This window comes from Molossus molossus, unplaced genomic scaffold (assembly GCF_014108415.1).
Source record: "Molossus molossus isolate mMolMol1 unplaced genomic scaffold, mMolMol1.p scaffold_m16_p_1, whole genome shotgun sequence".
Taxonomy (NCBI): Eukaryota; Metazoa; Chordata; class Mammalia; order Chiroptera; family Molossidae; genus Molossus; species Molossus molossus.
In genome coordinates, this window is record NW_023425344.1 from 17,645,673 (window position 1) to 17,659,633 (window position 13,961).

Genomic DNA, 13,961 nt, shown 5'->3' on the forward strand with positions numbered 1-13,961 from the left:
CATCCCTCACTCAGCTCCTCTGGCTGACACCACGCCCTTGTCTACAAAAACCCTTACTGTCCTGCAGTGTCAACAGTGTCCTTGACACCCATGACTGCTGAGCTACAACAGGTGGCCCGTGGCCTGCCGTGGCGGGACGGTTTCTAGTGACCGTCTGCCCCTCTGTGGATGACTCTGTCCTGAACACCAACAAGCCCTCCGAAGGAAGCAGCTGTGACATCCTACTTGCAAAGCACAGGTGCTTGTGACTGCGCAGCGACCCAAAGCGGGGCTGAGGCAGAAGCACAGGGTGAGAGAGGAGGGAGGGGAGTCTCGGAACCGTGTCTGAACCTGGGGCTGGTGCCAGGAAGGGCCAGTTTGCGATTCTAGCCTCGAGCTTCCTTGTTGTGCTGATTCACGCTCTCAGGGGGCCGCCTCTGCTTTCCCCAGGTGCTCCCGCCCGCTCCCGCCCGCTCCCACCGGCAGCCTCCAGCCTGCTTGCCGGAGGCTCAGGTGCCCTGCAGGGGTGTGTGCTCCTTCCTCCCCGCCTTCCTGCCCTGAATGAGCAGGGGAAAGAATTCGAGGGGCAAAGGATGTGTGTCTGTGAGATTTGTTAAGTTAGAGCCCAAGTGGGGAACCAAATCTCTTTCACCTTCCCTTTCACAGGTGAGAACCAGGTGTCCCTTGGTCCCAGCCTGCAGCCCTCCCCCTCTTCAGAGCTCCTAAGGGCTGCGCCTGCTGGTCTTCGTGAGGAACGGGTGCCAGGAAGACCAGGAGAGACACGAACAGAGCCCATTCGAACAGAAGCTCCACGAGGGCAGGGACCTTTGTTTTGTATCCCAAGCACCTACATTGGCCTAGAAGTGCTCAGTAAGGATTTGACGAATGAACAAAAGCCACTCTTAGAATGCTCATGCTCAACAAAATGGAACCCAAATCCGACACCCTGAGGATCCAGAGTGGGGTTCGGATTTGCGGGCCCCCAAGAGAGGTGACGCTTGGGAAAGAGCAAGCGTTCTTCTTGAGCCTCGCCTAGTACCAGGCACAAGGCAGGTCCCGCTGGGTCATTTCAGTGACATACTGTAAAGAGGCAAGGCCAGCTCTGGAACAAACCCCCAGGATGGACATATCCAAGTGGCTTTTGCAGTGCCTTCCTCCATAGACCGCAGCTCATTCAAATGCACCTGTCATCACTCAAAATATCCACACAACTCCTTCAGGAATTATACTTGGACCGAGTTCAGGAACCCTGCAAGAAGCCTTGTTTTATTTCTTAAATACTCATCCCTTGTTCTGGACATTTACTGCTTGGTCAACAGATTTGCCTTCAAGTGACTTCTGGCTAATTCCAAACACTGAATTATGTGAAGCCTTCACCACAGTGCCTGACAAAGAGTAGGAGCTTAATAACTCCCTGCCGGGGAGCGAGTGGGAATCTCGCAACGCTTCTAAGGATGTGACACTCCAGGCCAGAAAACTGCGTTTCCCCCACTGCTCATCTGAGCCTGCTAAAAATACATGCAGAGTGGAGCACATCCGACCAACGCACTGCCAGCATGGCTAAAGAGATGCAAATTTCCCACCTGCCAGGAAAGCCCACCACTGCCCCGCTTTGGAGTGCTCTGGAACCGACACCCTGACCAGCACCCAGCCGCTCTTCTATTTCTGCCCTGGAATTGTGTTTGGGTGAGGAGCTGGTGTGCACCTCAGGGGGCTCCCTTCTCCTGGCACATGCCCTCTGCCACCACATGGGTGGGGAAAAGCCTCTTGGCTCTCACTGCACGCTCCAAGTTCTGGTCCTACAGAAAACAGACACTCTGAGCTCCCCAGAGGAAGGGAATGAGGAAGACCAGCCTGGTTACTTCGGGAGCCTTGGTGGTAGGGCAGACAGGAGCAGCCCTGGAGACAGAAACATCCGGGAGCCAGAGGGCTACAAAGGGCCTGTTAAGGCTGTAACATTACAATGGTTTCTACGGGTCTATTTATTTGCACATCTGTATGCATGTGCATGAGTGTGCATGTGTGCTGTGCATGCACTGGGATGTGCATGTGTTTGCACGCTGGGATACGTATGCATGTGTGTGTGTCCCCTCACAAGCATGTCGTGCTATAACCTCTGTAGTGCTATACTGAAAATAGCTGGCTTGATGACAACATTGAAGAGTAAATAGTCACAAAAGCAAAATAATTCCTAAACCTGGCAACAAACCTGATAAACAGCCCCATTATTCAAGGCGGAGAAGCACATGGGCATTGGCCATGACAGGGTTAACCTTCAAAGGAATTAAGCTTTTGGTTTTCCTAATTCAACGGCATTTATATCCATTCCTTTCAAGGAGCCCCCGCTGCTTGTTATCAGGGCAGCCTTGATTATAATTTTAGCCTTCAAACAAAATTGGCCTGAATTCTATTGACTGAAGGTGAATTCAGCCTTTGAATCGTGCCGCCCCCACTGCGGCGGTTTCTGTATGTGTGTAGCTCAGAAACGACTGATGTTGCAAAGCTGGTGGCCCCTCCCGCCCCACTCCATGTCTACCTCGGGCTTTGTAGGCAGACAGTGGCCATTTACTCTCTCGAGTGGGGGTGTGGTGCCAATGTTTTCCTCTGACAAAATGCAAAAGCGTTACCTTGGAAGCCGCTTTCTTCATGAGCTCCAAGGCAAGCCGTCTGTTCTTTTTCACTCCTTGACCCTAAGCAAGGATAAACAGCAATGGTTACGAAGAAAAGAATCCCAGCATGCACTCAAAAATCTCACACAGGTCAGTGTTCGATATAAAATACTTAAAAAATATTAAACCCAAACCTTCTTAATTATAAACCTAATCTCTTTTTGTTTTTTAAACCTTCACCCGAGGATACTTTTCTATTTCTCTTCAGATAGAGTGGGAAGGGGAGAGAGGGAGAGAAAGGGAGAAAGAACATCAACGTGAGAGGGACACATCGACTGGTTGCCTCCCGCACGACCCCAACCAGGGCCGGGGACAAACCGCAACTAAGGTACGTGCCCTTGGCTGGCATCGAACCTGAGACTCACTGGTCTGTGGACTGATGCTCTACCGCTGAGCCAAACCGGCCAGGGAATAAACCTAACCTTAAAGATTTCTATAAGCAGTGTCGTTACATCATCATCATCATCATCATCATTTTTCTTCTATCTGTGAGGCAGAGGCAACAACCGTAGCCTCCCAGTTTAGCATCCATACACAAGTCCCCATTTATCATCGAGTGCTGGCACACCCGTCAATCCACAGGTGCTGTTGGGGGAATCTGTGATTGAGGTTAAGTGAGTTTGGTCATCCTGGATGTGTTTCTCTGGGGATTATCTAATTTGCAGCCAGACAAAGCACTTTATCTGTGTCTGACAGGCAAGAGTTATTAGGCTGTCTTCTGCAGCCTCCCAGGTCCTCACCGGAGTCCCCAGGGTGGGACACTGTGGCTTCAGAACCAGCTTGAGAACCGTCTCTGAAGAAGTTCGGACCCCTTGGAATCAGCTGTGTCAGATGTTGACAGAAACGAACAAGGTTCCTCTAGCAAAATCAAGTTTTTCCAGCAGAGGAGTTCGCTGTACCACAGACAGCAATGGCTTTGGGGTTCTTACTTCAAGAGAGGACCTCTGTGCTGAGACATCTGCAGGACTGTGTGGGGACATGGGGGGGCGGGAGGGGTCTCGTACGTTTCTCTTGACATGAGTCTGACAATGAGGATGGACGGCGAGGGGAGACAGGTGAAAACCACTACTTCTTCCAAGCTCACTTAGAGTCTGTTATGGACACGTACACCCTCCATGTACCCCATGGAGTCTTGGTCTCAGACACAATGGTTGATGAAGTTACATGTAATATAAGGCGAGTGGGCTTTGCAATGAATCCAGCTTTTAACTCTAATTAAACACTTAGCTTTATAGAAAATGATTTTTTTTTTTTTTTTTTATCCTCACCTGAGGACATTTTTCCATTTTTTGTTCAGACAGAGTGGGAGGGAGAGAGAGGAAAAGAGAGAGAAACATCGATGTGAAGGGACACATCGAGTGGCTGCCACCGGCACGACCAACCAGGGCCGGGGACAAACTGCAACTGAGGTACGTGCCCTTAGCGGGAATCGAACCCGGGTCTCTCTGGACCGCAGGCCGACACTCTAACCACTGAGCCAAACCGGCCAGGGCAGCTTTATAGAAAATGAAACAGCATTAGTAAACATTATTGCGTTAACATGGGTCAAGCACTGGCCTGTCATCTTTAATCCTCAGGACAACCCTGCCGAGGGGCTGCCATCGCTCCCATCTCAGAAGCGTGCCCTGAGTCACACAGTGAGTGAGAAGCAGAGGCGGGATTTGAACGCAGGCAAGTTTATAACCACTACGCCACATTTCAGCTCTGTGCTGAGAAAGTACGATTCATAACCTCCTTGCAGGATTCAGAAAACACACAGAATATGTTTGTCTCTCTATCTTTCAGGACCCAAAATAAAACTGAGCCCAGCTAAAGGTTAGACGACATACACCAAGAAGTTCCTATTAGACTTCACTTGCCTGTTTAATAAAACCGACGACCTGAAGCAAAGTGGAAGGTGAAAATACTTTTCAGAAGTGCACCATGACTTCATTTAATTAGGAGGAGGAGCGGGAGGGGACGGGAGGCTCCTTGGCATAACCGGAGGTGTCAATGGGACAACCTTTTGACTTCTGGAAAAGCACCAGAATCCCAGGCTGTTTGCTAGCCAAAGTTTATCTTTTCTATCTTCTTTATTTTGAAGACATAAAACCGGGGCTCAGAGAGGCTGACTTATCTAAAACCTCACGATTAGATCTGCAGCCAGAACTGAGATAGCAGAGTTTTAGGGTAGGGATGTTCCGGTGCATCTGTTACTTAATCAGGCCTGGGGTGATGTCTTGCACAAAGACCACGCACTACACTCAGATCTGAGTAGTACTGGGAGTTGTTAAGCAAGAGCAATGTAGAGTCCTGGTACATAATAAGTGCTCAGTAACATTCCCCGAGTGAGTTCCCGGGGGACAGGCACGCAGTGCAAGTCAAAGCTCCATCCTGACGTGGGTACAAAGTGGGAGGGACCCAACTGTCCTGGACAAACGGCAGCCTCCGCCGCGGCGCCATCTGAGTACAATAAGCCGCACGCACACACAGTGCCAGCCCAGTGCACACTGTGGGTCTTCGCGTTCGGAAAGCCCGTTTCTGCACGGTGCCTTCACATGGCATGTACTTACAGAGGACTCCGGCCGGAGGTAGGCCTCGTTCTTGAAATGCTGGGGAAGGGCTTCGCTCATCCCACTTAGGAATAACTTAGTTAAAATGCAGTAAAATCAGAAAAGCTTTAAGGTGTGGGAAATTAGACCCCGAGGAAACATTCTGTCACCTGCAGAGTAATTTATGTATTTGCCTCTCCCTCTAGACTGAGTTCCTGGTGCGCAGAAGGAAGGTCTGACTCACGCGCTCTGGGCAGTGGCCAGCCCCAGCTCCGGCGGGCGGGTGCCTCTCCTCATGCTGGTCTCTGTCCTGTCTTCCCTATCGGGGTATGAGCCCCCTGAGGTCAGGAGCGTGGCCCGTGCATCTGTATGGCCCTCCATCTAGCACAGCCTGGCATTGTGTCTGCCCTGAATGGGTGTTTATTGAACAAATGCATGAATGCATTGTCAGATGGCTAAGAGTCAAACCATTTCCATGTTGATTTGACAACTGGAAAGACCAAGTCCAGGCCATAAATTTGGAAACCATAACAACCAATAGGTTTTAAGGCTTTGGAAGGTTACACATGTAGCAAAAGTCATGGTTGTTAATCAGTGAGTGGCCACAGCTGTGGTTCTGGAGATGGGCCTGGCCACATGAATCCATGCCTTTGTTTGAGGACGCTTGCTATCTGGGGGCAGCTGCTTTCTTTGGGCATGAACACAGGGTCTAAGGGTTCCCTACCAGAGCCAACAGCTTTTTACTTTTCCCAGACTGGTGAATTGATGTCTCTGTATTTGGGAGTGAAGAGCAGACTCTGAAGCCAGACTGTCTAGGTCCCAGTCCCAGGTTTGAAATGTACCAGTTGTGTGACCTTCGGCAAGTTATGAAACCTTTCTTGTTCCCTGTTACCATATACATAAATAGCAATAACATACCAGAGTGCCTACCTCGCAAGGTTGTTGTGAGGATTAAATGCGTTCATACATGTGAATCAGGTAATAAATGCTCAATTTCTGTGAACCATTATTATTTTGGATAAAACACAAGGTGTTTTATAGTTCTCAAAGCCCATTCATTGTGTTATTTCATTCCATGTGTGGCCATCACCATTGTCCCATGAGATCAGGTAACTCCAAGGACTCAGCAGAGGGGACTTGAGCTCCAGCCATCCGGTGTCCTGGGTGAACGGTCTTCCCACCTGCCCCTATTCTCTAGGCTGAAAACCAAGATCTTTGTTTGATCAATAGGCCTGTTGGGATCCAGCCCAAACACACACTTTAAGCTGTAATTTAATGACAACACGGCCTGGTGGCAAAATTGCAGCACCTTTGGGGGCTGGCGGCCACAGACTGAGCCATAAAATATGGGTGTCTCCTCCAGAATGCCACAGCTCTTGCAGACGCAAAGAGAACCCAGGTGCCAGGCTTAAGACTAATGACTGACACCGAGATCGGGGGCTGCTCTGGCTCTGCCTTTTCAGCCAGTACCGCTTCCGTGAAGAGCGGCAGAAGCGTGCACGGAGTTTCTCTGGTTCTGGGCCCCACTGGACGGCATGCCTTCAGGAGACTGCTCGGGAAGTCTGAGAGCTGCACAGCTTCAGCACAGAGTGATTCTTACCTTGAATAACACAATGGCATAGTCATAGATTAACGCGGGATCCTCGGTTTCCAGGGCACCCTTGGCATACCACTCGATCGCTGCTTCGGGGTTCTTGGCCACACCTTGCTGCCCCCAGAACAACATCTGGGCCAATCGTTGCTTCAAGACAATAGCAATTCAGAATAATGACTTTCCCGTGTAATGCTCAACATAAAAGGTTTTGAAAGGTGGGAGGACAAACCTGGCTTGGAATGTTTTTCTACTGAGAACCAGAATGAGTTAGACACGTGGTATCTTCCAGCTGGGGGCCAGAGCCCTAACAGTGGACTTGTGTAAATGCAGGTCCTTGACACAAATGGAAAATAGTGCATCTGTGCAAGCATGCTTGTGTGTGCACGTCTATGCATGTGAACAAACTGTGCCCAGGGCCGCGGCTGGTTGCAGACAATCAGCCTCTCCTCTCCTCCACACCCCCTTCTTTGGGAGGCACTGCCTGTCCTCGGCCCTGTGAACGGTGTAGGGGCCTGGGCACATCTGTATCAGCGAGGGTGTCTTTCTACAGCATTTATCTCCTCCGTGTCCACAGGCTGGCTTCACAATTACACTCAAGCCTGGGAGCCCTCTGGGGGTGGAAACCTCAAGATGTGATTTGTCTGCCCTCACCCCTCAGCCTCCACCCCGCAGAGCTCAGAGAAACCACTCAACAAAGCTCTGCCGAACAGTGAAGTGTCCACTGCTTCTCTGTGCAGGCTCTAACGCACCCAGGAAGTGGCTCTGGAGCTAGAACGCGCGCAGGCTACGAGCAGACGCCCAAGAATGGAGCCCATGTGGGCCCGATGGTCTTTCCTTCTTTCTGCTGCTTCTCTCTTCTCCTTCTTTTCCTCCCCACCCCCACCCCACCCCATCTCTGCTAAATACTCACAACCTCCGGAGAAATATTTCCTGAAATGCTAAGAAGACTTCTACAGAGTGTGGGAGACCTGTTACTAGAGGGTCTGAAATGCGTGCTTTTGAAGAATTTATTCTTTTCTGTTTTCTTTCTCTTTCTGTTTCTGGTCTTCTGCCTGCGTAGCAGACCAGAGGCTCTTCCCAACACTGCTCACCAGGAGCAGGAAGCCAAGGGCTGCACCCTCTGGGAAGGAGGCCCCTCCCTCCCAGGGCAATCAGCTTTAGCTGGCTCCCAGCGGGGGCTCTTCACAGTGAAATCAAGGCAAAGGGGCAGATGGGGATGTTCTTCAGCCTTTCCCCTTTCTAGTACCTCTTAAAAGCCCACTGAAAGGACAAGACATGTTCAAGAGATGGGTGGATCATTTTGGCACATGGTTTTCTATTCTTCTGGCTGGATTTATGGGCTTCTCAGTGCCCAGCGAATCTCTCCCGCACCCCACAATGCTCCTTTTTGCTTCTAGCTCGTGCAATTGCTGGTAGCCTTTAGGACTGGTCATAAGTACGGTGGCTCTCTCTTTCTGGGTTCAGGGTAAGACTGCACTTACTGGCCACCTGAAGTCGAGTGACCAAGTGACTTGCCTCGGCCAATGAAATGGGAGGCGTGACGTGTGTCACTTTCTGAGAAGAGGCGTTGAGAGCCGCCTGTGATGTGCCATGGTCATTACCCTGCTGTCGTGGTTTCAGACACTTGTGTTTTGTTGAAGGCTGTTGGCTTGGGTTCCTGGGGACTATGAGAGCACAGCTCATGCCAACCCCTGTCAGGCAGAGTGTGAGCCAGAAACAAGCCAGCACTGTTTCAGCCACTGAGGTCTGGGTACTATGCTACCACGGCATAGCCGGGTCTGTCACCGCTGAGGGTCACCAGGGCAGCGGACCACATTCTCACCTGAGCTGCCGCGTTGCCCCGGACAGCTTCATGCTTCAACCACATAAAGACGTCTCCATCTTCTTTGGTTTGTACCTTGAGTATCTCATCATCTTTCAGTCTGATTGTTTCAACGTATGCCTGAAAAGGAAGGGAGGAAGCAAGCAAGGAAGGCGGGGAGGAAGGGAGAGAAGAAGGAACGGAAGAAAAGGAGAAAGGAAACATCTAAGTGATACGGGCATGCCAAAGTCAAGACATCTTACACCAGAAATTGCTCAAGGGAAAACTAGATGAATAATTGAACTATGAAGGTTGCCCACTACATCTATCTATCATCTATCATCAGATCAAGTTCTTGTTAAACAAACCCAATGTATCTAAATGAGTATTTTTGTTCGTATAAAAGCGTTTGCCTTGGGAGGACAAAATTTATTCCACTTCCACTTCTATCACTTAAGCTGCTCAGAAGTCTACTTTGTGCCTCTGATTTCAGAGCCACCTTACACGAAGCGGTAAAAAAGGTAAATCAATATTTTCTAAGTATAACCTTATTTTTTGTATCCCAAAGGGTTATTATCCTGCATGACTAATCCTTTTTATTTAGCAGGCTCAGCTTCAAATATCTTTTGGCTATTTCCAAACATTCACTCCACCTGGCAAAGAGGAGGGCATGCTAACTCCGAGGGTGGGAGCAAGCAGGTGCCGGGGTGCTCAGGACGAACCCAAAGGGAAGGTTCCAAAATGTTTCAATCTGTGCCCCACAGTCCCTGACTCCTCTGAAGAAAAAAAAGACTCGTTTTGAACTAGAAATTTGGGCTGTTTTATCAAAACCCCAGGTCCGTCGTTTCCCGGTCACCCCTTAGGCACCATGAGCCGTACCTGACGGTGCTGCGAGGCCCCCCAGACTTCCTGCCAGCACGGCCCAGGCCGGCGGCGGGACCCCTGGATCGGGGCGAGTCTGGGAAAGGAGCCTCGGAGAACAAGGAGGTGGCTTCCCTTCTGGCCTCTCTGTTGGTTAGTTGAAAATGTACTTAAATGCACAAATTATAGCCTACACCCCCATTCCGGAGAGGGTCTTGCAGCTGCCTTCTCCGCTGTCACTGTGTGGAGTCAGAAGTCCCTTTCAGGGCACTGAGACTTGGGGACAGTGTGAGGACTCAGAACTCAACAGGTATTAATTCCTGCCAGATGCCTAACTCGGGAGGCCACCAAGCAAAGAGCAACAACGAGAAAGAACAATGATGCCCACAACCTCTTATTAAAACCAACTCTGTGCTGGGTATTTAACAAGTATTGCTTTTCCCCCCTTTAGTCCTCACAACAAGGCTGTGACCCAAATACCACTGTCCTCGATTTATATGCAAAGAAAGAAAACGAGGTGCAGAAGGTGAACTCAAGGTCGGTCACATTGTAGACCTGGCCCCGGAAGCCAGGCTGGCTTGAGCCCAGAGTCACACCTCTGACCAGCTCCCCATGATGTCCTCTAGCAGGAAGGTCCTGGAATCCTGCCTGGGCACAAGGACTCTAGCCTGTTAACTCTTTGCCAAGCGTGTGGCCAACGCGCAGGTGCTTCAGCTCAAACGCCAGGGGACACAGTCGTCGGTGAGGAGCCTGGAACGGGCCGAAGCTTGAGCTGCTCAAATAATGGAATTCTCAGCCGGAAGTGTTTTGTTCAACTAGAGAGTTTGGATTTTCAGTTGTTTTTCTTCTTCTCCTCCTTAACTTTTTCAAAGAGAGAGAGAGAGAAAGGAGAGGGGAGAGAGAGAGGGGAGAGAGAAAGGGAGGAGAGAGAAAGGAGAGGGGAGAGAGAGGGGGGAGAGAGAGAGGGGGGAGAAAATGAGGCAGGGGTATTAAGAAGGGAGAGAAAGAAAGAAGAAAAAAGGAAGAGAGGCAAAGAGAGAGGGAGGTAACCAGTGGTGGCGAGGAGAGGAGAGGAGAGAAGGAGGGAGTAAGAGAGAGACAGACAGAGAACGAGGATGGAAGACAGGAGAAAATCTTCATAGCTGGGAGCAGGCCCCCCACGGCCCCTTTCCCGGAGCGCGTGCGTTCCCTGAGGCACCCCGGGGCTCAGGCGCAGGCCTGTTTCAGAGCCTACACTTAGAGCACCGACCTCAGCTAACTTCAGGAAGCTGCCGGGGTGGGTGGTCTTAAGATCAGCTATAATGGTTGGCTCCCAATAGGGTGTGCATGCATGTTCTTTGTTGAAATTGAACATTTTGGGATTTTAAAGTAAGAATGAGAGAATAGCGTCAGTAACGATGGGGAGACAAGAAAGCACAAACCAAGGTTTTCCAAAGGGGCTGCTGCATACTAAGGAGGTGTGAACACAAGAGAGGCGGAGTTACGGCCACTGCTCTGGGTACTGGCCATCAACAATGAACACCGGTCACGTCACAAAGCCCCCGAGTCAACAAATTACTGTCCCTTTGTGTGCATCACTGTACTGGACGCTCTGTACCCCAGCCTGTCCATCATCCCATCAGTAAACACTCAGTGCCAACTATATGTCAAGCACGTTGCTGGGCCCTGGGGTCACTGATGTGACTAGACAAGGCGGCTGTCTCAGAGCTCACAGCCTCCTGGGGAAGCCGAGTCTATGACCCCGTACCCAACGCCCCTCATAAGAGCAACGGCAGGGAGGTGCCTGGTGCCAAGGCCCCAAGGCAAAGGGGAGAAGGAAGAGGTGAAGCTTAAGCCTTGTGTTCAAGTAGGAGGAGGGGTCAGCAGGCAGGAAGAGGCTGGTGAGCCTGCAGAAAGAACACCAGGCAGAGGAGACCGCGGGGCTGGGAGGTGTGGCCAGAAGCTTAGTTTCTCCAGGGTGGGCAGGCTGGGCGGGTGTGTGTGTGTGTGTGTGTGTGTGTGTGGCTGAGACAGGCTGGGTTCTCCAGGGTGGGCAGGCTGGGCGGGTGTGTGTGTGTGTGTGTGTGTGTGGCTGAGACAGGCTGGGTTCTCCAGGGTGGGCAGGCTGGGCGGGTGTGTGTGTGGCTGAGACAGGCTGGGGCAGCAGAGAGAAATCAGGTCAAGGAGCGACTCCTGCGCCAAGTGACGAGCTGGGCTCAGTGTTTCTGGGTCAGTGCTTCTCAACACCGGCTGCCCATTATAGTCATCTGAGGAGATTTCAAAATACGTATGAGCACATTATACGCTGGCCCCACCCTCACTTCCACAGACTGTGGGGTGGAGCCCGTGTAGATGTGTTCTTTAAGCTGCCAGGTGATTCTGATGCGTAGCCAGGTCGAGACCCTCCACTGTCCACAGCTCACTTTGGCTTCCGTGGGAAGAGAAGGGGAAGGGCTAAGCCGGGTGACGGAAAGAGACCAGTTAGGAGCTACATTAGTCCGCTAGAACTGCTGTGACAAAATACCCAGGCCGGGTGGCTTAAACCAGACACTTATTGTCTTCTAGTTCTGGAGGCTAGAAGTCCGAGATCAAGATGTTGGCAGATTTGGTTTCTTCTGAGGCTACTCTCCTTAGCATGCAGACGGCCGTCTTCTTGCTGTGTCCTCCTATGGTCATCCCTGTCTGTTCTGTCTGCGTCCCAATCTCCTTTCCTTGTAAGGACACCAGTCATATTGGATTAGGGCCCGCTTAATGACTCCACTGTAACTTAATTACCTCTTTCAAGGCCCCATTTCCAAACACAGTCACATTCCGAGGTCCTGAGGGCAAGGGCTTCAACGTATGAATTTGGGGGGCACACCGTTCAGCCTGTAACGGGTGGCTACCACAGCAGCTCAGGGGAGATGACAAAGGACACGTGGGCTGTGGCAGCAGGGATGGAGATGGGAAGAGGCGGGGCGACAAGGAAGCTGCTGGGGACTGTGGCTGTCAGGAGGATGGGGGAGCACAGATGACATCCCAGTCGTAGCCTGGGAAGTGGTGCCATCAGTCAAGGTGCTTGTGGAGAACAGAGAGCAGGAGAGGCTGGGTGTCCCTTGCAGCATGTCAGGATCACAGACGCGGGTGTGAAAAACAGCTCAGGCCAAGAGGAAGGTATGAGTGCCACCAGCATGTGGAGGACAGTGGAAATCAGGGGCGTGGATGAGACGAGACCCTGCCCTCTAGCTGGTGTAGGGAGAGGAGGCTGTGGACCAAACTGGAGGAAAGCAAGTTCTGAAGGGTGATGAGAATGAGAGGCACTGATTTGTGATTAAGCTACAGAAACAAGCAAAACCTGAGAGCAGGTCCTGTCTCTTCAACCTTTAGCAGAGCCCCATGAAATCATAAAGTGACGCGAAGTGAGGTTACTTATACAGAAGATAAAGTGACGCAAACCTTGAGTTACATAAACGAGACAATGAAACAAGAATCAAGAAAAGAACTTCTGATGGATCCTCGGCTTGTTAATTAGGGGTCTGGCCTTCCGTATCTCCTCATCTGTTACGTGCTGCTGGCGAATTAATAGATTTCTCAACAAAAGGACATTTACACCAACGTATGGCACCTGCTTCGATTCTCAAGAAGCCATTAATTACACATTCTTAAGAAAATGAGCTATGATACAACTCTTCTAACTGTGTAATTCGTATCTGGCATTCTTAATCATACGACTTTTCAGCTGCAAGATGGATCATTTCTATTCATCTTCACTGGTTCTGACCAATTAAACATTTTCTTTCATAATCATATCATTTCATGTGTCAAATCTTCAAAAGAAAAGGAGCTTGTTAGCAACATACCATTTCCCGTCGCTAATTTATGCTGAATTAGAATTCTTAAAAGTATAATATATACATATAGGACATCATTAACACATCCAGGCTTAGTAGAACAACGGCAATATCATTTCATGACTTGATTTTGTATGAATGTTTTTCAGAATACTTTTTAAAAAACTTTATCAATTAGATTAATTCTTGTCAAATGGAGGTCAAATTTTGCACTTGGCTTATATGCACTGAGAGACTACATATGCTGTTGATAAGAATGTGTGAGTTTATTCAAAAGAAATCACTTTCTGAAGGAATTAGATGTCTATGCCGACAGCCTTTTGGTGTTTTATAGCTTGACTCGTGTTTAATGTTCACTGACAGCATATATCTTTGAGTCATTTATTTCATAACCGCACAGCAGTCACTGTAGATTTCTTTTCTGGAAACCATCCATTCCTAATCATCAAAGCACACGGTTTCTGCACTGTGGGTTTCTGAGGGAACAGTGAGTGGTCTGGTTCCCAATTAGCTGCTCAGCCTACGATTCCACATTCCCGACCCAGTCAAGCATGTTTCCTAGGCTCACCAAGCAAAAGTAGAGAAAATCAAGAGTCTACGGCTTCGATCAAGGCCAAATCCAGCAAAGCAGTTGACGTAGTATCAGCGGCTACCTAAACCCAGGCGCCCCTTTTATGTACATACTGTCTCTGGCAGAGCTGAGCAGTTGCGATAGAG

At 50.1% G+C, this 13,961-nt stretch overlaps 1 protein-coding gene across 1 annotated transcript in view; it reads right to left on the reverse strand.

The window, feature by feature from the left end:
- SEL1L3 (SEL1L family member 3) overlaps positions 1-13,961 on the reverse strand; it is a 104,839-nt gene that overhangs the window by 28,862 nt on the left and 62,016 nt on the right. Inside the window, exons 12-14 of the mRNA XM_036240545.1 lie at positions 8,596-8,715; positions 6,780-6,920; positions 2,607-2,669 (exon numbers count right to left, since the gene is read on the reverse strand). Coding sequence (XP_036096438.1) covers positions 2,607-2,669; positions 6,780-6,920; positions 8,596-8,715 — 324 coding nt within the window. The remainder of the gene's footprint in view (positions 1-2,606; positions 2,670-6,779; positions 6,921-8,595; positions 8,716-13,961) is intronic.